Below are 22395 nucleotides of genomic sequence, written 5' to 3'. Positions count from 1 at the left end.
ACTGCTACTTTCATCTCTGCAAACAGGCACTTCGTTACATTACACACTGCACCCTACATATGTTTGGAAATATAAATGAACTTTCTTCTGTTGATTCTTGGACTTTGAAGTGACAAAACTGACCCCAAAGAGACACTCTAGTGGTGTTACTTTTTTCCTTTTGTTTGTTTGTTTCGTTAACTTTAGTGTTCTTAAGTATGGTATTTAGCGCAGTGATTAATTTTTAAAAAAGAAAAAAATCTGCCCCAAAATGATGTGACATACAGGCAGTTGATGATCTTGATCATATAGAAAAAAGAACACCATCAACCTTGTACCAGTCAATATACTACGACGGAGTTTTAGGGCCACATTGAATTTCTTTTTTTTTTTTTTTTGGACTTCGAGAAAAAAGTCATAATATTACGAGAAAAAGTTGTAATATTACGAGAATAAAGTCGTAATATTACGAGAAAAAAAGTCATAATATTACGAGAATAAAGTCATAATATTACGAGAAAAAAGTCGTAATATTATATTATGACTTTATTCTCGTAATAGTACGACTTTATTCTCATAATATTACGATGTATTTCTCGTAAAATTACGACTTTATTCTCGAATTCTTAAAATTACGACTTTATTCTCATAATATTATGACTTTATTCTCGTAATGTTATGACTTTATTCTTGAAGTCTAAAAAAAAATTCTATGCGGCCCTAAAACGCCATCGTAATATACACTGAGTACATCATTCACGAATGATGTTAACAATTCTGAAAACAGTTTATTTTACCTGTGCACATGACAATTGAAAGTATTTTATCTGCACTTTTTCCTTTTAATGTAATTTTAATGATTATTTCGATTTTATGAATTGATTATATCTGACTATAAATTTATGTAACTGTAAAGCAATTTGAATTGCCTTGTGTATGAATTGTGCTCTATAAATAAACTTGCCTTGCCTTGCTTAACAATTCCCCTTTTGACCTCAGGATACCTGAGGTCAACTTTAAGGCATGGTTTCCAATTCCACTCCGTCCAGTTTTCATCCATAGGTGGTGCAGTAGGTGAGAGCAAGGCCTCCGACTCTAACTCCAACTGCACCATCTGGTGTGCTGATAAGGCCATGGGATCTCTTCCTTGAACGACAGTGGTTATTAGTTTCATGCACAGAGCTCTGATACATGGTATGCAACAACATCCACAAAAAGTCAACCTTGTAACAACCACCATAATAGAAGTCACATGATAACAAGATAATGAAAGCCACTTAGCTTTTACAAGATATACTTTGGTGCAGACAAAATATCTTAAGAAGGCTGCAGAAACGTACTGTGCAGATATCAAAAACATATTTACCTAGTGCAAACTTGCTGACCGTCATTGCTCTTAACCTCACATAACACCCAACAGAAATGCAATTATGTATTAACATGGGTTTAGAGAGTCTGACATAAAGCTTATAGCTCATAGCTTATAAGCTATATGGTTTTATTCCACTAAAACATTATTGGCAAGCCTTATTTGAACTCATTTTTGGTGGTTTTAGATGCATTATACGCAAGAATAATAAACAAAAAAATTCTATTTATGTTTCAATATTTGTAAGATCAAAGTTCTTTTTTCCATGTTTCTGTCAATGTCTAAGTTAATAAATTAAATAACATTGAAATTGTTAAAAACACATTCATATTGAATGGACGTAGCATTTCAACACACTAGTTTTTAATCCAGTGAAGCAGGCAGTTTTTTTTTGTCATCCTGACAGTTTTGTTATTTTTATTTTTCAACAGTTTGAATGGGATTGCATTATTTTTTCTTTTCAAACAATATAACACCCAATCACCTTGTTTGAACAAAACCTGAATCTGGACTGATTTGTCAAACCTGCTGTTTTAAATGAAAAACTTTGTGAATAAAATTCACTTTCCTTTTCACTGACGCTGGGCCCCTCCTCTCTCTCTCTCTCTCACTGTTTTTCAACTTTGGAGCTTTTTGGATTAATGTTGGCTTTTCATGACGGCTTTTTTCTTCTTCAGCTCAGTGAGCAGCAGTGACACTGTTTCCAGCGGATCCCGTTCACAGCTCTGTGGCCACAGAATGCGCTGACTCTCTGCTGTTTGCGATTTGATACAAAGAAAATGAGAAATATTTTTCTTATTACTTTAATTATGGTTGAAAAAAATGGCAAAACTATGGTACATTTTCAGTAACATTTCGGTTCATTTTGCAGAAATTCTGTGCTGGGTGGCACACCCAATTTGACCCTGAGAGCCGGACAGAAATTTGCAGTACTCAGCAGAGCTGACCGGTGCTGGCCACCGTGGCTTGAACCCTGGTTACCAGTACATTCTAAATAAATAAATAAATAAATATGTGTGATTGTAAGTTTATAACTGAGTGTCATATTATTTTGCCAGTAATGTAAATGTATTGCGGGCCTCTCTGGACCACTGTCAGTCATGGACCTCTAGAATCCTTCACCTTATTCTCCCTTTTTCAGTGCTCCTTCCTGCTTGGCACAAAACTTGTACCCCTGAGAGGTATAAGTACACTCCTATTTGTTCAAAAGTTGACATCACAAATGACAGGGTTATGTTTCAATTTTTATTTGCCCACAGACACCAAAAATGGCAGTGAACTGGATCGGACTCTTGTCCATTGGAGTGTTTTACATCATAGTGCTTAGCATGGGAATTTGGGTGTCCAGAATGTCCAAGTGTGAAGAGCGGAAGTGTTTAGTGAAGCGTAGTGAAATTGCAATGGTTGGAGGACGAAACCTAAACATATGGGTTAGCATCTTTACCATGACAGGTAATAAAATAATATATTTTAACAATATGTTTCATATAATTGCTTTATGGTCATCAATCACCAGCATGCAATGTCTGTTTTGTTAATTACTGTGTGTGTTCTGGTATTTTTCAGCTACTTGGGTTGGAGGAGCCTACATGATGGGTAATGCTGAAGCGGTTTATGATCCCACAAAGGGTTTGGTTTGGACTGTTGCCCCAGTTGCCTACTTCTTCAATCTTATAGGTGGGTGGCAGTTCATTGTTGTTAAATAGTGATGTCCCAGAGACCAGCCTGGTCAACCAAAGCAAAAGCATTATGAAAACCATCAGAGGCTCCACTGAAGCATGGTTGATATTCATGCTTGCATTCAATGGTACTTGGAGAGCTAAGATGTGGTTGATGGCTGACTTCTTGAATCTGAAGCCAGACTGCTCCTACTGCTGTGTTTATTGTGCACAACGGGTAGCTGGCTTTGGAGGGCAAATATGAAAACTTGTATTTTACCAAATAAACAAGAAACACAAAGTCTTGAGAAGATACCAAGTGAAAAAAGTTTAAAATGCCTTTATTTTATGGGCAAATGATAATTAAAAACATGCACTTCAACGCGTTTCGGCTAAAAGCCTTCATCAGGAAGTGAACACTCTCATTCTGAGACAGGTATGATTAAAAACCTCAAAATGGGTGGGTTAACAGGTGTGAACAATTGGATCATCAAGTAACCAATAAGAACAAAGTCAGATAAAGGGTAGTCAAACCTGAAACAAAAAACTTAGGTGGCCAACAGGGGGCAGCCCAACAATATAAAAATCCATGAGATAATATGTCAGACATATAAATAACACATTGCATATCACTAAGACAATAAACTCTTTAGACGAAATGGCAATATTCAAAATCTTCATTGAGACCCGGGTATATAGTTGCTTTTAATCTAAAAATCCAAAAAGTCTCAAGTTGATTCAGTTGTTTTATCCTATTGCCTCCTCTTATAGTTTGTGGTATGTGATCAATGCCAATAGCTCTTAAAATAGAAGGATCACTATTATGTTTATCGTTAAAATGACGAGCCATAGGATAATTGTCATTTTTAGTTCTTATGTCATACTTATGCTCTGAGACTCTATCCTGTAAACGGCGTTTAGTTCTGCCAATGCAAAACACATTGCAGACTGGACACTCTAATTTGTAAATCACAGAAGTAGTTTTACAATTAATAAAATGTTGTATGTCATAAGTACTGTCTCCATGTGTATCATAAAACGTATTACATTTGGTCACATTAGGGCAATGGTTTCACTGACCACATTTAAAGCTACCACACCGTTTGACTGATAGCCAGGTATTTTTTGAAGGTGCTGGCAAAAAGCTATGAACAAGTTTATCGCTCAAAGTAGGCACACGTTTAAAGCTAAATATAGGGGGTTCCAAAAACGCATTACCTAAAGAGGCATCACATTGTAGTAAGTTCCAGTTTTTCTTGATAATATTTTTAATGTGGTGTGATTCTGTACTGAATCTAGTGGAAAAGAACACCCTTTCAGATCTCTGTCCTGCAGTCTTATTTTCTAAAAGGGACTGCCATTCTAGACTTCTTGCTCTATTTTTTAGCACTTATAAGGACTCTCTTTTATAACCTCTTTGAATAAATCTGTTTTTCATCTCAGCAGCTTTTTGATCAAAATCACTTATTTCATCGCAAATCCTTCTAAGTCGCTGGAACTGGCCATAGGGTATGTCATCTATAAGATGTCTGTGTGGAAAGGATCAGGGACTTCCGTTTCCTGGGAATCCGCATAGATGAGAAACTGACCTGGGACAGGAACATCACACACTTGGTAAAGAAGGCATAGCAAAAACTCCAGTTTCTGACAAACCTCAGGAAAAATAACATAAACCACAGACTGCTTGTGTCTTTTTATGGCCCTGCCATGGAGAGCATCCTGACATACTGCTTCTGTACCTGGTTTGCCAGCTGCATGGGGGGAAACAGGAAAGAGCTCTAGAGGGTTACCAAAATGCCAGAGAAGATCATTGCGAGCCTTCTACCCTAAACATTCAAGACTCATACCATTCCAACTCATTATAGAAACTTTTTACATTTTTTACATAATTATTGTATGGCCTTGCCTTACAATATAAAGCGCCTTGGGGCAACTGTTTGTTGTGATTTGGCGCTATATAAAAAAAAATTGATTGATTGATTGATTGACTTTGCACAGTGTATTACCACGCTTGAAAAATGTCAGCTACCTATTTTCTAAACAGTACCCAATCTAGAGCCCGTGGCTCCCCATGGACAACATATTAGTTTCATTTAAATAATCAACCTCAAACACATCTGAAGGAAAACTACTGTATCTCTGTTTCTGTGACTTTAGGAGCTGTCTTCTTAGTCAAACCTATCCGGTCGAAGAACTACACCATCATGGACCCATTTCAAGAGAAATATGGCAACACTATCACTGCTCTTCTCTTCATTCCTGCTGCAATAGCAGACATCTTGTGCATAGCATGTATTCTTAGTGCACTAGGTGAGTATTCTCGCACATCAGGTACTTAGTTGTCAAGGAACGTGATACTGAAAGGTTTACTTTGTAGCAAGTGGACTTGTTGATGTTAAAAACATTTCACCACTCATTGTCAATTTAAAAAGCCTGCGTGATCTTCCCAAAATACAGCCTCAGGGAAAGAGAGAAAAAGGAAGTCCCTTCAGGTGCTCCCTTGTTTTGTACTTGGCGTTGCCACATCAAAACCAGAGATGGATCTGCATATTGAATTGGCACAGGTTTTAAGCCGGATACCCATGGGGGAATGTGGCAGGGGTTGGGTTTGAACCGGGAACCTTCCACACTGAAACCAAGTGCACTAACCACTTGGCCACCACCCCTTTCTTTGGTACCATTGGAGACAGAGGTAGGAATGGCTTGGTTTACAGCAGTGTCCCGGTCACTCCTGTGTGCTCCCAGGGCCATCACTGGGTGGGGCCTTGATGCCAGACCATTTGAAGGGTTGCTTTTCAGTGGGCATCTCTGGGCTTGTGCCATTTCTTTGGCTATTCAAGGTATTGCTCCTTCTGTGCTGGAAGAGCATACCCAGCAATCCTCTGGAGACTGTGTCCAGAGGATCCAGGCCAGGGGCTCTTCATGATTTTCCAGCCTGATGGGAATTTGACGCAAGGATCCTCAAGTCACAGCCCACTGCTTTAACTGCATGACCATCACCATGCATAATGGATCAGCCTTGGGTCATGGATGGCCATCACCTATTCAGATAACTGGTTCATCTCCACATCTCAAAAATATCCATCAATCTCCCATAGCCAGGTGAAGCGTGGGTGTCCCTTTGGCCTTCTCCAGTCACTGGTCTGCAAAGTCAAGGTCAGCAAACCTTTCTTCACCAACAAAAGCATGTATGTCATTGGTTTCTACAATCATACCCAACACTCAATCCATGCAGTCACTGAAAAGTGCAGGAGTCAGACCACATCCCTGATGAACACCAATTTTTCTACGTCATCTGTGCAAAGTAAAATATATGATGGATATGTCTCATACTTGCCCTGCAACCTAGTCCCGATTTCCGAAGATGTATGAATGACTCATTCTTGAGTGTGTGTTGATGTTTACAGGAGGGACATTAAGCGTGGTCATGGATATCAAATCCACACTGGCTGTGACTGTGTCTGCAGCTGTGGCTGTTGTTTACACATTAATGGGAGGTCTGTATTCTGTGGCCTATACTGATGTCATTCAGCTGATCTTCATGTTCCTTGGATTGGTATGAATACATTTCAGAATAAATACGTTTTCATAGATTTATATGCATTTACATAATACTTCAGTTGGTGTATCGCTGACCAAACAAGATCAAGAATATAACTGTACAGGTGTTGAACTGCACATCTGTAAATCTCTATCCAATCATTCTCATTATTTCAGTGGCTCTGTGTGCCATTTATCCTGACAAGCCCATTTGCTGCCAACGTCACCACTGCTGCAGTGTCAAAGTTGTACCAGGAGCCGTGGCTTGGGAAGGTACAGCTTGAAGATGCTGGAGCCTGGATAGACAACTTCCTGCTTCTGGTAATAGGCACATATAATGACAATTTATCCTTAAAATGTCATTCTAATAAGAGTTACATTTTATTAGTGAATATACAACAATAAAGATGAGTTTCTCTTATGATGTAAGTACAGTATGTTCCAGAGTTGCACCTTTTCCCATGTTGCACCTTGTTGCCTCTATGCGGAACTCACTTTTTAAGAATTTCCTTAAAGAACAAGAACATAGCTGCACATGTGCACAGTACAGCATATGCAGTTACTTAACATAAGGTCTTTAAATTCCAAAAATAAGCAAGACAGGCAAATAAGCATGCACTGGACAAAATATTAAAGGATTATTAACCTCGCTTACTCGGTCTGTACGGGAAAATATCAGACTAAGGTGTTGAGAGTACGGACTGAGCGCAGCGATAAACAACAAACACCGAGGCCTGATATTCCCATACAGACCGAGTAAGCAAGGTTAATAATTTGTTTATTATATGGCTGTTTGGAGCTGTGTTTTCATCTTGTTGGTGTTCATTTTGCATGTCCACTTCGAGCTCGTTTGCTGTTGATTCCTCTAATTCAGACTCGTCAGTGGAGTAAAATTCATTTTGACAAATGAAGTTTGGTCAAAAGGAATCATGAGATGGAGCAAAGACAGCTGATTTCTGCAGGAAGCCCTCAGCCTGTGATGTGTAGAATATGGACTTTTAAGTTCAAAATATACGACATGCGATGGACAACATATTGGATATTATTTTATGTAAATAAACACATTGTGACACGTCACAGGACCTCCCAAACTAGTTAAAAAAACAACAAAAACAAAAATGCAACTTATATGCTACAAAATAAGATACCCTCTCAACAACTTCCTGTACTCTAATTTTTTTTTTTATATTTTAGACTTGGCCAGACCCCAGGATCTAGGTCTTAGCAGCAGCTCAGTGGATCAATTACATAATTGGTTCAGTGTTGATACTTAGCCCTGGTGAGATGTCCATCAAGAACCAAGACACTATTTGACTGATTTCCTTTATACAATATTCAAATACATCTTGTAGTGCAGTCATACAAGTAGAGATGGGGCAAACAAAACACTAATGTGGACATCACGCTTATGTCTACGATTTTTTGACTGCCATCTTGGGTCAAAAATTGTGTGACCCACTACTTTAATGACAGCAAATCTAAGATCTACACCTTAAATCAACACTTCTCAATAGGGATATAATTGTTATGGTTAGGAGTGATGACAGCTATACAGGAACTAGGACGTAGACAGATAGAGGAGAACCCTAGGATGCAGGACAGCTCAGACATTAAAGCACAGTTTTATTAATCACAAGTGAGAATCAATCAGAGTCAGTACGAAGACAAGACGAGGCAGAGGGAACCCTCTTACTCAACTGTGAGTACGAACTGAAGAACTGAAGGAGTCTTCTTCAAGACTGTAGAGTTCCAAACACAGAGACACAGTTAAACTGAGGATTATCTACTTCATAAAAAGGGAATACAAACTGCTAAATCTTTCTCCTTAGAGGTGGGATTCAAACTGAGGAATCTTCTTTACCAAAAGGTGAAAAACAAACTGAAGAAACTACGTCATCAAAGATGAGTAAAAAAACAGACTAGGGTCAACAAAGGAGTGTCTTTTTCTTCTTAGAAGAGAAATTCCAGGATTCAACCAAAATAAAGATGTCTTCTTACAAAAAAGGTTAAAAATTCAGAGACAGGAGGTAACACAGAAAAAGTCTTTCCTTCTTAGTAAAGGAGTTCAACTCCAGAGTGCAAAAACCAAGTCATTCCTCAAAGTGGCAACAGGAAACACCAGAGAAATGAAGCCGTCAACCAACAACGGACAAACAGCGGAGTCACTATATATAGCCAGCCTCATCTGTTGCAGGTGCAGATCCAAATAGGTGAAATCAAGCAAAGGTTAAGGGACATGTAAGGGATCTAACACCAGAGAGCAGCAAACATTCAGACACTTCATGAAACTGAAGATAATAAAAGGGAACACGAGGTGGCAGCAGATAATTGCACATCAGAGAATAATGAAAAACCAGATAAGAGGTAAAATGCTAAGATGTGATACCCAAGGTTGGGTAGGATTACTTTGAAATGTAATCCAAAAGTAATCAGATTACAAGTAATCCAAATTTATGTACATACATACATGTAATCTACATGTATTCTTTCAAAGTAATCCTACCCAACCTTGGTGATACCAGATAAGAAGCTGGGAAATGCAGGGAACAATAGACAAGAAAACAGGTGATGCAAGATAAGAAGCGAGAAATAATACCATGAGAACACAAAGAGATGGGAACAGACAGAAGATAAAGAGCAGGTGTGAGTTGGGAACAGATGTGAGAAACAGAGACCAACAAAGATGAGACAGGAGACTAAACCAACTACAACCCTAACACATACACAACCACATGAAGTTTTCAATTCACCTAACCTGCATGTCTTTAAGTGTGGAAGAAAACTGGAGCACCCAGAGGAAACCCACGCAAACACAGGGAGAACATGCAAACTCCCCACAGAAAGGCCACAGGTGGGAATCAAACCCTATGACCTTCTTGTTGTGGGGCAACAGTGCAAACCACTAATCCATCGTGCTTTGGTCCTATCTGTGTTGTGTGGGCCGCTGAAGAGGAGGTACTGCTGGCCCACCACCACCAGAGGGCGCCGCCGCCCCACAGGAGCAGCCTCGGTAACAGCTGTCACCCATCACCTGAGACAGCTGACGGCAATTATCACTGGGGTATATCAGCAGGACGGCATCTCCACCTCATCGCCGAGATATCGTTCTACCTGGAAGGTAATAATCTCAGCTGACTGCTTGACAGTAACCTTTGTGATTTTTGTGAGTGATTGCAGACTTTTTTCCCCAACGAGAGGTGGAGGTAGCTTCCCTGCCGTACAGGTTGCTGGGTGCAAACGCGCCCACGTTAATTGTGTTCTTGTTCCTCGCCAGCAGTACCAGGTCCGACACGCGGAGGCAGTGGCCACCTGGGAGTTCGGAACTTGGCGGCTCCAGTATTCCCGGGGTCCTGTGGCGGAGGAAACCGTGTGGTTCCGGTTCTACTTTGGAGAGGCGTCTCCTATCTTCGAGCCTGCCCACACGACACCTTCGTGAATTGAACTTTGTCCATTGTTGTAATTTGTTGTGTTTGTTGTGCACGTTCGCAACAGTAAAGTGTTATTTGACCTATTCCATTGTCCGTTCATTTGCGCCCCCTGTTGTGGGTCCGTGTTCCTACACTTTCCCAACAATCTGTGTAAAATGTGTCTGTTTCTTAAAGTGCAAATGAACATTATATTTTATTTTCAAAAATGGGATTTTAAAAATAAATTTCAAAATATGCAACCACACGACTGCTAATTTTTATAAACAGATATACAGTGAGGAAAATAAGTATTTGAACATCCTACGGTTTTGCAAGTTCTCCCACTTAGAAATCATGGAGGGGTCTGAAATTTTCATCTTAGGTGCATGTCCACTGTGAGAGACATAATCTAAAAAAACAAACAAAAAACAACAACAACAACAACAAAAAAAAAAACGGAAATCACAATGTATGATTTTTTTTATAATTTATTGGATTTATTGGATTTTGGTCCACTCCTCCATACAGATTGTCTCTAGATCTTTCAGGTTTGGAGTTTCAGCTCCCTACAAAGATTTTCTATCGAGTTCAGGTCTGGAGACTGGCCAGGCCACTCCAGGACTTTGAAATGCTTCTTACAGAGCCCCTCCTTAGTTGCCCTGGCTGTGTGTTTGGGGTCATTGTCATGCTGGAAGACCCAGCCATGACACATCTTCAATGCTCTTACTGAGGGAAGGAGGTTGTTTGCCAAAATCTCGCAATACATGACCCCATCCATCCTCCCTTCAGTACGGTGCAGTCGTCCTGTCCCCTCTGCAGAAGAGCACCCCCAGAGTGATGTTTCCACCCCCATGCTTCATGGTTGGGATGGTTTTCTTGGGGTTGTTCTCATCCTCTAAACATGGTAAGTGGAGTTGATTCCAAAAAGCTCTATTCTGGTCTCATCTGACCACATGACCTTCTCCCATGCCTCCTCTGGATCATCCAGATGGGCACTGGTGAACTTCAAATGGGACTGGACATGTGCTGGCTTGAACAGGGGGACCTTGGTGCCCTGCAGAATTTTAAACCATGACAGCATCATGTGTTACTAATGTAATCTTTGTGACTGTGGTCCCAGCTCTCTTCAGGTCATTGACCAGGTCCTCCTGTGTAGTTCTGACCTTTCTCAGAATAATCCTTACCCCACAAAGTGAGATCTTGCATGGAATCCCAGACCGAGGGAGATTGACAGTCATCTTGTGTTTCTTCCACTTTCTAATAAATAATCATAACAGTTGTTGTCTTCTACCAAGCTACCAAGGGCTACAGTTTTGTCCCTGGTGTCCTTAGACAGTTCTTTGGTCTTGGCTATGGTGGACAGGTTGAAGTGTGATTGATTGAGTGTGTGAACAGGTGTCTTTTATACAGGTAACAAGTTCAAACAGGTGCAATTAATACAGGTAAAGAGTGCAGAATAAGAGGGCTTCTTAAAGAAAAATTAACAGGTCTGTGTGAGCCAGAATTCTTGCTGGTTGGTAGGGGGTCAAATACTTATTTGCAGCAGTAACATACAAATAAAATGTAAGCCCTTCGGCTGCTCCCTTGTTTGCCCTTGGGGTCGCCACAGCAAATCCAAGGTTTAGCTGCATGTTGAATTGGCACAGGTTTTACGCAGGATGCCCTTCCTGACGCAACTCCACATTACATGTGATTTCTGTTTTTTTTTTAGATTATGTCTCTCACAGTGGACATGCACCTAAGATGGAAATTTCAGACCCCTCCATGATTTCTAAGTGGGAGAACTTGCAAAATCGCAGGGTGTTCAAATACTTATTTTCCTCACTGTATGTCAAAAGTATGTTCAGTGCGTCTTTACTCCTAACATCACCTTAGTGTATTTTTCATGGACAATGGATGGATTGTGACAGTACCCCCCCTACACACACACACACACACACACACACCAACGTGAACAAGCAGGAAGGGTAAAAGAAGCTAGAAGGCAGAAAAACCACACAAGGAAGGCCAAGTGGGCGGTGTCGCCAACCGAACATTTCCTCCTGCCTTCACTGCGAATGCGTCATTTCGGAGCATCAGCTGAGATTCACAGATTATCGCCTCGTTTATGCTTGAAATGGCATCCTTTCCACTGAAAAATGACTTTAGAATGAAGTTCATGAAGTTTTACATTGTCATCTGATGGTTTATAATCACATTATTCCCTTTGATCGCTTTGGGTGCAGAGAGTCAGACTCAGAGAATCAGACTCAAGATGTGCTGCTCTGGCGCTATGATAGCTTCCCCATCTTTTATTATGAAATAATGCTGAATTTATGCAGAAATGATTGTAAAAAAAGCTGAATGTTATGGTGGCCTTGTGCTTTGCTCATTTGCTGTTAATGTATTTGTTGAAATTTTGAATTGAAGTTTTGAATTAAAAAACATGGGAGAGACAAAGAAGTGAGGAAAAACACCTTCCTAATATTTAGAACTACAAATAAACTTGATTGTTGGTTTGTTTGGTTATTTTGCCATGACAATTGGCTATCACTTCTCAAAATAACATAACTTCTCAAGGCCAGGGATCCTCAAAGTCTGGAGACTAATTACTCACAGTGCAGCAAACGAGGTAAAGGCTGAGCGAGTCCGAGTGACCAGCCGCGGAGGCATTGCGTGGATTGCAAGACTGAAAAAAAAAAAAAAATCCATATCATCAGAAAGAAGAAAAACATAAAGGTGAAAATGTTGCAACCAGCTTTCTGGTGATGATCACATATTTAAGATCTACTTCCTTTGCTTATGCTGCATAGGCAGGACGCGTTACGAATGTCATATTTGCATCATTCTTGGCACATTCCTGACATTTTTAACGTGACTTAACGCATCTGAATAGGTTTCTTTATAGTGTGTGTTATAGTCTGTGTGATATTTGTGATTTTCGTGGAGCATGTTTTTGGCTCTCAAAAAATCTTCCACGAATGTCACACACCACCCTCATTTCATCTCACGTCACGGAGGTTGCAACTGAGCGTGTTGATCCATCTTGATTAGTGGTGATCCTTAATAGAGCGTGACAGTGTTCTTCTCTGACGTGCGCACAATTAAACCGTGCTGCACCGCATTCAGTTTCATTGCTGCAGTATGCTGTAGAAGGACAGTGACACCAAGTTGGCTAAAAGTCTCGTTCCAGTGCTCATCAGCGCGCTCCTGCAGGTGTTCCACCTGCTGCATGTGCCTGATGTTTGGGAAAACACGCGAGACAAGAGCCGCGTGGGGCCACACATCTGGCTCTCTCCATCTCCTCCTCCTCTCTGTGCCACTCCATGGCACAGAGCCCAACTAAGCATGCAGTCACAAAATTCTTCTGCTGTGGATTTTGAGGAGCAAACTGGAGCTTTCTGAATTGTTCAGCAGCTGATGAATGAATATGGGGGGTGTGTGTGGAGACAATTCGCCTCATTCACAACATGACAGAACTCAACGATACGCTGTTATGCGTGATAGTGCGCAACAACACGGAACATTATACTTTACCGTGCATAATGGTTCCTAATAATTCTCCAGCAACATGTGCCATTAATCGTAACATGTGGTAACAGGTTGCAGCAGTTCCTGAGGAGACATGACACCTCTGCCCCGAATCATCACATTCGTGATCAGTGGCCAAGAATGTATAATTCATGGCATTCGTGACTTGCCGTCATTTTGTGTAAACACAGCTTTACACCTTTGTGAAGATTTGAAGGAGCAGAGATTATCACACAAAACTTTCTGCCATCCAAAATTTTACTTAGTTCTACAGAAATACATCACAAATTTTTGTTGTTCTTCTTCCAAGGCGATTGGAGGCATGTGCTACCAGTCCTTATACCAACGAATCCTGTCCACAGCCACCGACACTCAAGCAAAGGTCACCCTTTACGCTTCCTCAGCTATTTGTCTAATTTTTGGCATCCCTTCAGTTGTCATTGGAGCAGTGGCTGCATCTACTGGTACAATTCTAACAGTCTGCTCTTGTATTCACTGTATTTGTATATTTATATTTGTATGTATTTTACTCATACAAATACTTTTGTTGGGGAAGTGTAATGACACGGACCCACAAGAGGGGGTGCAAATGAACGGTCAATGGGTAGTCAAATAAATACAATTTATTGTGGCAAATGTGCACAACAGGTCGAATACTATTTTTAGACAGTCAATTACAAATGTCAACAGGTGACGTGTGGGCAGGTCCGAGGGTAGGAGACGCCTATCCAGAGAAGAGCCGGGGCCCACAAGGTTCCGCTGCCAACGAAGACCTGCAGCAAACTGAAGCCGCCAAGTCCCGAGTCCCCAGGTGGCCTCTACTTCAGCTGTCAGATCCGGTACTGCTGGCAGGAACAGAAGACAGGTTAATGGTGGGTGTGTGCACACCCAGCAGAACAATCAGCAATTCAGTTCAGTTCCTTTTCTGGGAGAATCTCCACCTCCGACACAAAAACACAGTAGTGCAGAGCCTGAGAGCTACTTATCCATTTTGGCGTGAGGGGTGAAGAACGTCACTCCTACACGGACCACAAAACTCAGCACCAGCTGAAAGCAGTCACCAGGATCTCCTGCAAACACTCAGAAAAAGATCACGTGCGTACGGCACAGTCAAACGGCTGAGAGTTTACCTGAGTGGTAAACTGATATCTCGGCAGAGATGTGGTGTCTCCTCCAGTCTTATATGGGATGATGATGAGATGATTTCTGACAGCTGGTAGTCCTGGCTCCTGGGTGGTGACTGCGCCCTCTGGTGCCTGAAACCCGACTACAGGCAGGGCGCCCTCTGGCGTTGGCCAGCCAGTACCTCCTCTTCGGGCGGCCCACATAACAACTTTAGATAATTTGCAATTAAATAGACAATACAAACTGGAATCTGCCAGTGATTGACACACAGTCTTCTAAAAAATTATTTTAATGAAAGGGGTATTTCATTTCTTTGCTGTACCCAGTGGTGGGCACAGTTTCCGCTAATCTGCAAACCGCTAATTAGTGAAGGTAACTTTTTCATGTGCGGATTAGCTTTTCAGCTAACTTTGAAAACCATCAGCGGAACAATTACCTTCAGCTAAATTTAGTTCCGCTAACTTTTTCTTTTTGTTTTTTTTTTTCTGGTAAAGTGAGTAAAGTTTAACGGTCAAAAACGTTTGTAAACCCTAAACTCATACATGTTAGTTCCTGTCTGTTGTGTGTCTGCAACAGTCTGTTCTGTTGAGATGAGCTAACATAATCTAAACTTTGTGTGTCTGCTTTAATAAAGACAGTGTGTACTTGCAAATCTTTACTTTTAAAGTGAAAAGACACCTATTGCTGTATTTTTATGTAAAGACAAAACTTATGTGGGTTTTCTTCGGTGGGAAGCTCAATGCGACAGGTGAGGTTGTAGCTGTTACCAGTCACGTTGAACGGCAACACGGGTGGGCCGTTTCTGTGTTTATAAATATAATACAGAGATAAACTGTGGACTATTAATATTGTGATATACTGTTTTTTTAAGACGATGACCGTATTTGGGATTTTATTTTTCGTTATTTAATTGTCATGCATTTGTTTTGTGTTTATGACTACAGTACAGGTGAGCTGTAGCTCCATTAACGGTTTATAAATATATAATATAGAGATAAACTGTGACTTCTATACTGCAATTTACTGCTTTTGATAAAGATGGTGATAGTATTGGGGTTTGATTTTTTATTTTATTTTTTTTTGTCGTGTGTTTTTTTGTGTTGTGATCGTGGGAATTTACCCAGCTGCCCCTGCAGCACTTAAACTCGAAACTGGCTTTTCATGAGCTGACAGTGTAATCCGATGTGCCCGCAACCGAGTTAATACTAAAAGTTAGCGGTTAGCAGTAACCCCCGCTAAATGTTTTAGCGGTTTAGCGTCAAGTTAACTTTCATTTATGGTTAATGGTTATCAAAGCTAACTTTTTGGTTAGCTGTGCCCCCACAGGCTGTACAACGACACGGGTTGCATATCAAAAGTTGCACAGAAGTAAAACGTTTCAGATTTTTTAAAGTTTTTGCCTTCTTCACATTAGACATCCATCACCATGTACCCATTACATGTGATCTTGGCATTTCCATAAGCGTCTTTAATATTGTGTTTCATTTATGTCAGATTGGAACCAGATGTCCTTCGGTTCACCGAGCCCATTTGAACAGGGCAAAAGTGGAATGATCTTACCAGTTTCCATCCAGTGTCTTTGCCCGTTCTACGTCTCTTTGTTTGCTATGGGAGCGGTGGCAGCTGCTGTGATGTCATCAGCAGACTCCGTCCTTCTATCGGCCGCATCTTCATTGGGTCGAAATATTTTCAAGAATATTATCTACAAAAGGGTAAATTACATGTTGCATCACCACAGATATTGGTTTCTGCCTGAACACATTTGGCAGTTGCTACAGTTTTTGAGGAAGCAAAAGTAATGAATAACTTCCCTGTTTGACTTGAAACAAAGTTGCTTCCGATAATTTTTTCCTCTTTTAGGCATCAGAAAAACATATTCTCTTGGCGGTTAAGGTGTCCTTCCTCCTGTGTGGACTGTTGGGAGCAGGCCTGGCCATGACATCATCTTCCATTGTCTTGTTTTGGTTTTTCAGCGGTGATGTCATGTTTTCAATTATGTCCGCCCAGGTGATATGTGTCTTTTTGCGTAATTGGGTCAACTACTACGGGGCCTGTTCAGGTTTTGTACTTGGACTGTTGTTGCGGGTTTTGGTTGGTGAACCTCCCTTAGGAATTCCTGACATCCTCCCCCTGCCGTGGGACAGGATACAGGAGGATGGTCATCATCGCCGTTTGTTCCCTTTACGGCCATAATGTTGATTTCTTTTGCATTCATTTTAGTCACATCACGCTTGACAGGCTGGTTAAGTGAGAAACGAGTGCTGAAAATCAACCTTCCTGCTGCAACAGATGAACTACATACTGACAACTACCAAGGAAATCTGAAAAACAAAATTGATGATGCACCAAATAGTGAACAAGTGCCCTTATCAGCCCAAGGAAACAATGAAGAAGAGACAAAACATTAAATATGAGCACCTAAAGTTAAAATCTGTGATAGTTTACTGGAGAAGTGGTAGTTTCAGACGTTATGAAATGTTTTATTTGTGAAAATGCTCCAGCAAGCTAAATGTCAAACCTTGGTGAGTGCATTGTCCTGTATCACTCTCCATGTGGAGTCCCACAAGGCTGAATTCAAGGCCCAATCCTCTCTCCCTGTACCTCCTCCCTTTGGGTTTGATTTTTTAAAAACATGGTCTATCCTACCATTTTTATGCAGATGACTCCCAAATGTATCTTCCCATAAAAACAAACAATGTTAAGTCCCTTACACCACTGTTGGAGTGTTTTAAAAACATTGAGTCATTGATGGTCTTAAAATCGAGGAGATACTTTTCACACCCAGCAGTGTCTGTGCTGCTCCTCCTAATGACCTTGGTCCTCTGCAGCCTTTCTTAAACCCAATCACCAATGACAGTGGTTTTAGATTGGAAAACCACATAAATTCTGTTAAATGTAGTTTGTACCAGTAGTTTGTTTTATCTTTTACAATTTTTGAACATCTTACCATGCTTTATCTTTTACAAATTTTGAACATATTATTCATGCTTTTATTACAACTTGGTGAGACTACTGCAATGCACTATATGCTGGTCTTATTTATTTATTTACTTATTTATTCTACCCATTTATTCTTCTTAGTATCTGCAGCTCAGTAGCAGAGCCCTCTGCATCTGTTATATTTTATGACAGGATTGAAACCAAAATTGCAGACAGGGACCAGACTGGAGTAGAAACATGCCAGTGGTTTATTTAACAAGAAATAAAATGAGCCCAAAACTGTTCAAGCAAACAGGAACACAGGAGGACAGTTGGCAGCAGCACCAGGGCACCTGCAGATGAACTAACATACAGTGCATCTGGAAAGTATTCACACACTTCACTTTTTCCACATTTTGTTATGTTACAGCCTTATTCCAGAATGGAGTACATTCATATTTCCCTCAAAATTCTTCTCACAACACCCCATAATGACAAAATAAAAAAGCTTTGTGAAATTTTTACAGATTTATTAAAAATAGAAAAACAACTAAGGGATCACATGTACACCATAAGTATTCACACCCTTTGCTCAATATGTTATTGATGCACCTTTGGCAGCAATTGCGGTCTCAGGTCTTCTTGAATATAATGCCACAAGCTTGGTGCACCTATCTTGGGCAGTTTTCCTCTTTGCAGCACCTCTCAAGTGCCATCAGATTGGATGGGGAGCGTCAGTGCACAGGCATTTTCAGATCTCTCCAAAGATGTTGAATCAGATTCGCGTCTGAGCTCTGGCTGGGCCACTCAAGGACATTCACAGAGTTGTTGTGAAGCCACTCCTTTGATATCTTGGCTGTGTACTTTGGGTCATTCATTGTCCTGCTGAAAGATGAACTGTCGCCCCAGTCTGAGGTCAAGAGCGCTCTGGAGCAGGTTTTCATCCAGGATGTCTCTGTACATTGCTGCATTCATCTTTCCCTCAATCCTGACTAGTCTCCAGGTTCCTGCCACTGAAAAACATCCCCACAGCATGATGCTGCCATCACCATGCTTCACTGTAGGGATGGTGCCTGGTTTCCTCCAAACAACGCCTGGCATTCACGCTCAAGAGTTGAATCTTTGTCTCATAAGACCAGAGAATTTGTACCTCACGGTCTGCTTTTATGGAATGTTCTTCTCTCTCCACAGAGGAATGCTGGAGCTCTGACAGAGTGACCATCAGGTTCTTGGTCACCTCCCTGACTAAGACCCTTGTCCCCAATTTCTCAGTTTAGACGGGTGGCCAGCTCTAGGAAGAGTCCCGTGGAGCCAAACGTCTTCCATTTACAGATGATGGAGGCCACTGTGCTCATTGGGACCTTCAAAGCAACAGAAATGTTTCTGTACCTTTCCCCAGATTTGTGCCTTGAGATTTGTGCCCTGAGACTTCTGTCTCAGAAGTCTACAGACAATTCCTTTGACTTCATGCTTGGTTTGTGCTCTGACATGCAGTGTCAACTGTGGGACCGTATATGTAGACAGGTGTGTGTGTCTTTCCAAATCATGTTCAGTCAACTGAATTTACCCCAGGTGGGCTCCAGTTAAGTTGTAGAAACATCTCAAGGCTGATAAGTGGAAACCGGATGCACCTAAGCTCAAGTTTGAGCTTCATGCAAAAGGCTGTGAATATTTGTGTACATGTGATTTCTCAGCTTTTTTTTGTTTTTAATAAATTGTAAAAGAAATAAACAAACAAACAAACAAACAAAAAACTTCACTTTGTCATTATGGGGAAATGTGTGAGAATTTTGAGGAAAAAATAAATTTCATCCATTTTGGAATAAGGCTATAACATATCAAAATGTGGAAAAAGTGAAGCACTGTGAATACTTTCTTGATGCACTGCAGAACTAACCAAACTAGACATAAGCACAACAAACTGAAATAACCCAGCAAGTGAGGGCAGAACAGTGACAAATTTAAATAGTGACATTTAACAAGAAGATGAAAGAGAGGTGTAGCAACTGCAATAAGACACAATTGTGAAGGAACACCACACACAGGGACTGACAGAGACAGAGCAAACCACAGAGAGCCCTGGGGTGAGTAGCACCTAAAATAAACCATATATACTTACAAAACTAATAGGGAACCACAAATGAACTGAATACAAAACAAACAAACAATGGCTGAAAGCTAAAGTGGGAATCAAGTACAGCTAAATTGTGCAAAAACAGGAAAACACCATAACTAACAGACAAGACTTAAGACACGGACAGGGGACAGACCACAACAGCATCATTGTGAACCTCCCCTGAGCCCCTCTATTAAGCATGAGGAACCCTCCAAAAACTGAAACCACATGTCGAAACAACAGTGAATGCACGAACTGTAATTTGCCACTATTCCGGTTTCACCCCTCATCTCCCATCAAATTATTAAAAGCAAGTTATTTCTGTGTATGTGCTCAAGCATAAGATGTTTTGTGCTCAAGCATCGAAATTGAAACAGACTCATAGTTTCTTCCTGTTAAAAGGGAGTTTTTCCTTCCCACTGTCGCCAAGTGCTTGCTCACAGGGGGTCGTTTTGACCGTTGGGGTTTTTCCGTAATTATTGTATGGCCTTGCCTTACAATATAAGGCACCTTGGGGCAACTGTTTGTTGTGATTTGGCGCTATATAAAGAAAATTGATTTGATTTGATATTCATGAAGTCCAAAGCGCAGTCAAGGATTTGGGGAAATTAGGTTTTTTTAGACCTGACTGGTCTGAAGAAATCCAATGATAAAAGTGATTATTTGTATTAGAAAAAAATCTTCAGATTAGTTTGTCCAATCACTTATGAAAATGTCAGAACTATGTATCCAAATGTGATTGTTTCGTTCCGGCTCCATGTGCTGGTGTGCAGAAGCAAAATTACAAAAGTTGCCACAGTCCAAAAACATGTGGACCTGGCTGTATTTTTCTATTGCTCTATTGCTGACTCCATGGCAGTCGGGCACCCAGCAGAGGGAAGAGGTTGTGCAGAGGTCAAAACTCTGATTGGCATGCTGGATGATACAGACAGCAGCCTCGAGTGCTTTGATGAGGATAACTCAAAAAGTTTTGAACGGATTTTGATGACATTTTGTGGAGTGGTTGGAAATGACAAGAGGAACAAGTGATTAAATTTTAGTGCTGATTCAGATCACGATCCGGATCCAGGAATTTTTTAATGATTCTTCACCATTGCGGGATAGGGGGAATTTTGACATTCTCGTTTCTAACTCCACAAAAACAAGGCAGAAAGGCTTGAAAAAAAATTAGGGTGTAACATAGTCAATGTTCTATCAAACAACAAAGTTTGGTGATGATCAAATCCGGATTCCAGATCTGGTGATCCAGAATATGCAAAAATATAGGGAAAATGGAAAATGTGTCAGTGTGAGGTGACAAATGAAGCTAGAGATGCACAACTAACACCAAATTGTAGCTGAATCTGTACTGATTCAGCAAGGTGTCATCAGATTTGATGTAGCTTCAAATGTTATGGAGCTAGATCCAGAGTAGAGAAGCTTGAATCTTCGACTGGACAACGAAGTCACATCAAAAGACACAATTGTTGTGACTTCGTTGTTCACCTGCATCCCCACCGCTCAGGCTGTCTCAGCTGTGAGGCAGAGACTGCTGGAGGATGTGTCTCTACTTGAAAGGACCAAACTCACACCAGACCACATCTGCCAGCTGTTGGAGATCTGTCTTAACACCACGTATTTCCTGTTTAGGGGGAATTACTACAGGCAGATTCATGGCTGTGCGATGGGGTCTCCGGTATCCCCATTGTGGCGAATCTGTACATGGAGCGAGTGGAGAAGACAGCCTTGACGTCTTTCACGGGCATCTCTCCCAGTCACTGGTTCAGATATGTTGATGACACATGGGTTAAAATCAAGCAACAGGAAGTTGAGGACTTTACAGAACACATCAACTCGGTGGACGCCAATATCAAGTTCACACGTGAGGATGCCAGAAACAACCATTTAGCCTTCTTGGACTGTGATGTTACGATTGGAGAGAACCAACTCACACTGACCAATATCTGCTCTTTGGCTCAAACCACCCCCTTGAACAAGCTCGGGGTGATCAGGACGCTTCAACACAGAGCCCTACAGGTCCCACAACTGCAGAGGGAAGGGCTAAAGAACAACAACTTGTCTGGAAAGCCCTCACAGTATGTGGGTACCCACGATGGTCCCTGGACAAAGTGCAGAAGTCCCAGAGAACAAAGAGACCAGATAGACAGAGACGGAGACAAGAAGAAGAGGAGTGTCTCTCCTTATTTAGCAGGAGTAGGGGAAAAACTACAGAGGATCTTCAGACAGCACAAAATCCCAGTTTACTTTAAACCGGTTAACACCTTGAGACAGAAATTAGTTCACCCTAAGGACAGGATCCCTAGTTACAAACAGAGCAATGTAGTGTATTCTATCAGATGTCAGGAAAACTGTAACGAACACTACATAGGTGAGACTAAGCAACCTTTACACAAAAGACTATACCAGCACCGCAGAGAGGGCGCCAGTGGACCTCAGTCTGCAGTCATCTCCACCTTAAAGACACTAACCACACATTTGAGGACAAGGAAGTTAAAATATTAGCTAGAGAGAAGAAATGGTTTGAGAGAGGGGTCAACGAGGCATTCTTTGTGAAACGTTTGAAACCTAGCCTTAACCGGTGAGGGGGTCTGAGACACACTTTATCCCCTGTTTACAATGGGGTACTCAGGTCAAAACAGTTTCAGTCTTTTGTTCATGGTAATGAGTCATTCACGTCATCAGCAGCATCGTCAAGGGAGCCATCAGGAGAGGGACAGCTGCCCTGTCATTAGGAGGGTGTTAACTAGAGCACAATAGGTGCTAATTAAAGCT

General features: G+C 41.1%; 1 protein-coding gene across 1 annotated transcript; it reads left to right on the top strand.

Annotated features, from left to right (window-relative positions):
* Positions 1-2616: 2616 nt before the first annotated feature.
* On the top strand, positions 2617-16997 carry LOC117504135 (high-affinity choline transporter 1-like). The gene is made up of 8 exons (XM_034163523.1): positions 2617-2800; positions 2915-3025; positions 5164-5316; positions 6414-6562; positions 6724-6867; positions 13774-13927; positions 16083-16300; positions 16449-16997. Exons 1-8 carry the CDS (start codon positions 2617-2619, stop codon positions 16779-16781), a joined length of 1446 nt encoding a protein of 481 aa, XP_034019414.1. The 3' UTR covers positions 16782-16997.
* The last annotated feature ends 5398 nt before the right edge of the window (positions 16998-22395 follow it).

The sequence above is a fragment of the Thalassophryne amazonica genome, chromosome 22 (assembly GCF_902500255.1).
Source record: "Thalassophryne amazonica chromosome 22, fThaAma1.1, whole genome shotgun sequence".
Classification (NCBI taxonomy): Eukaryota; Metazoa; Chordata; class Actinopteri; order Batrachoidiformes; family Batrachoididae; genus Thalassophryne; species Thalassophryne amazonica.
The sequence above is the reverse complement of the archived record's forward strand: the minus strand, read 5'-3'. Positions and strand labels throughout refer to the sequence as shown.

Bases quoted from the DNA above. Each gene is read 5' to 3' on its own strand.
- LOC117504135 (XM_034163523.1), top strand. From the start codon at position 2,617: ATGGCAGTGAACTGGATCGGACTCTTGTCCATTGGAGTGTTTTACATC. The intron at 2,801-2,914 runs GTAATAAAATAA...GGTATTTTTCAG, and splicing joins TAGCATCTTTACCATGACAG to CTACTTGGGTTGGAGGAGCC. The intron at 13,928-16,082 runs GTACAATTCTAA...CATTTATGTCAG, and splicing joins AGCAGTGGCTGCATCTACTG to ATTGGAACCAGATGTCCTTC.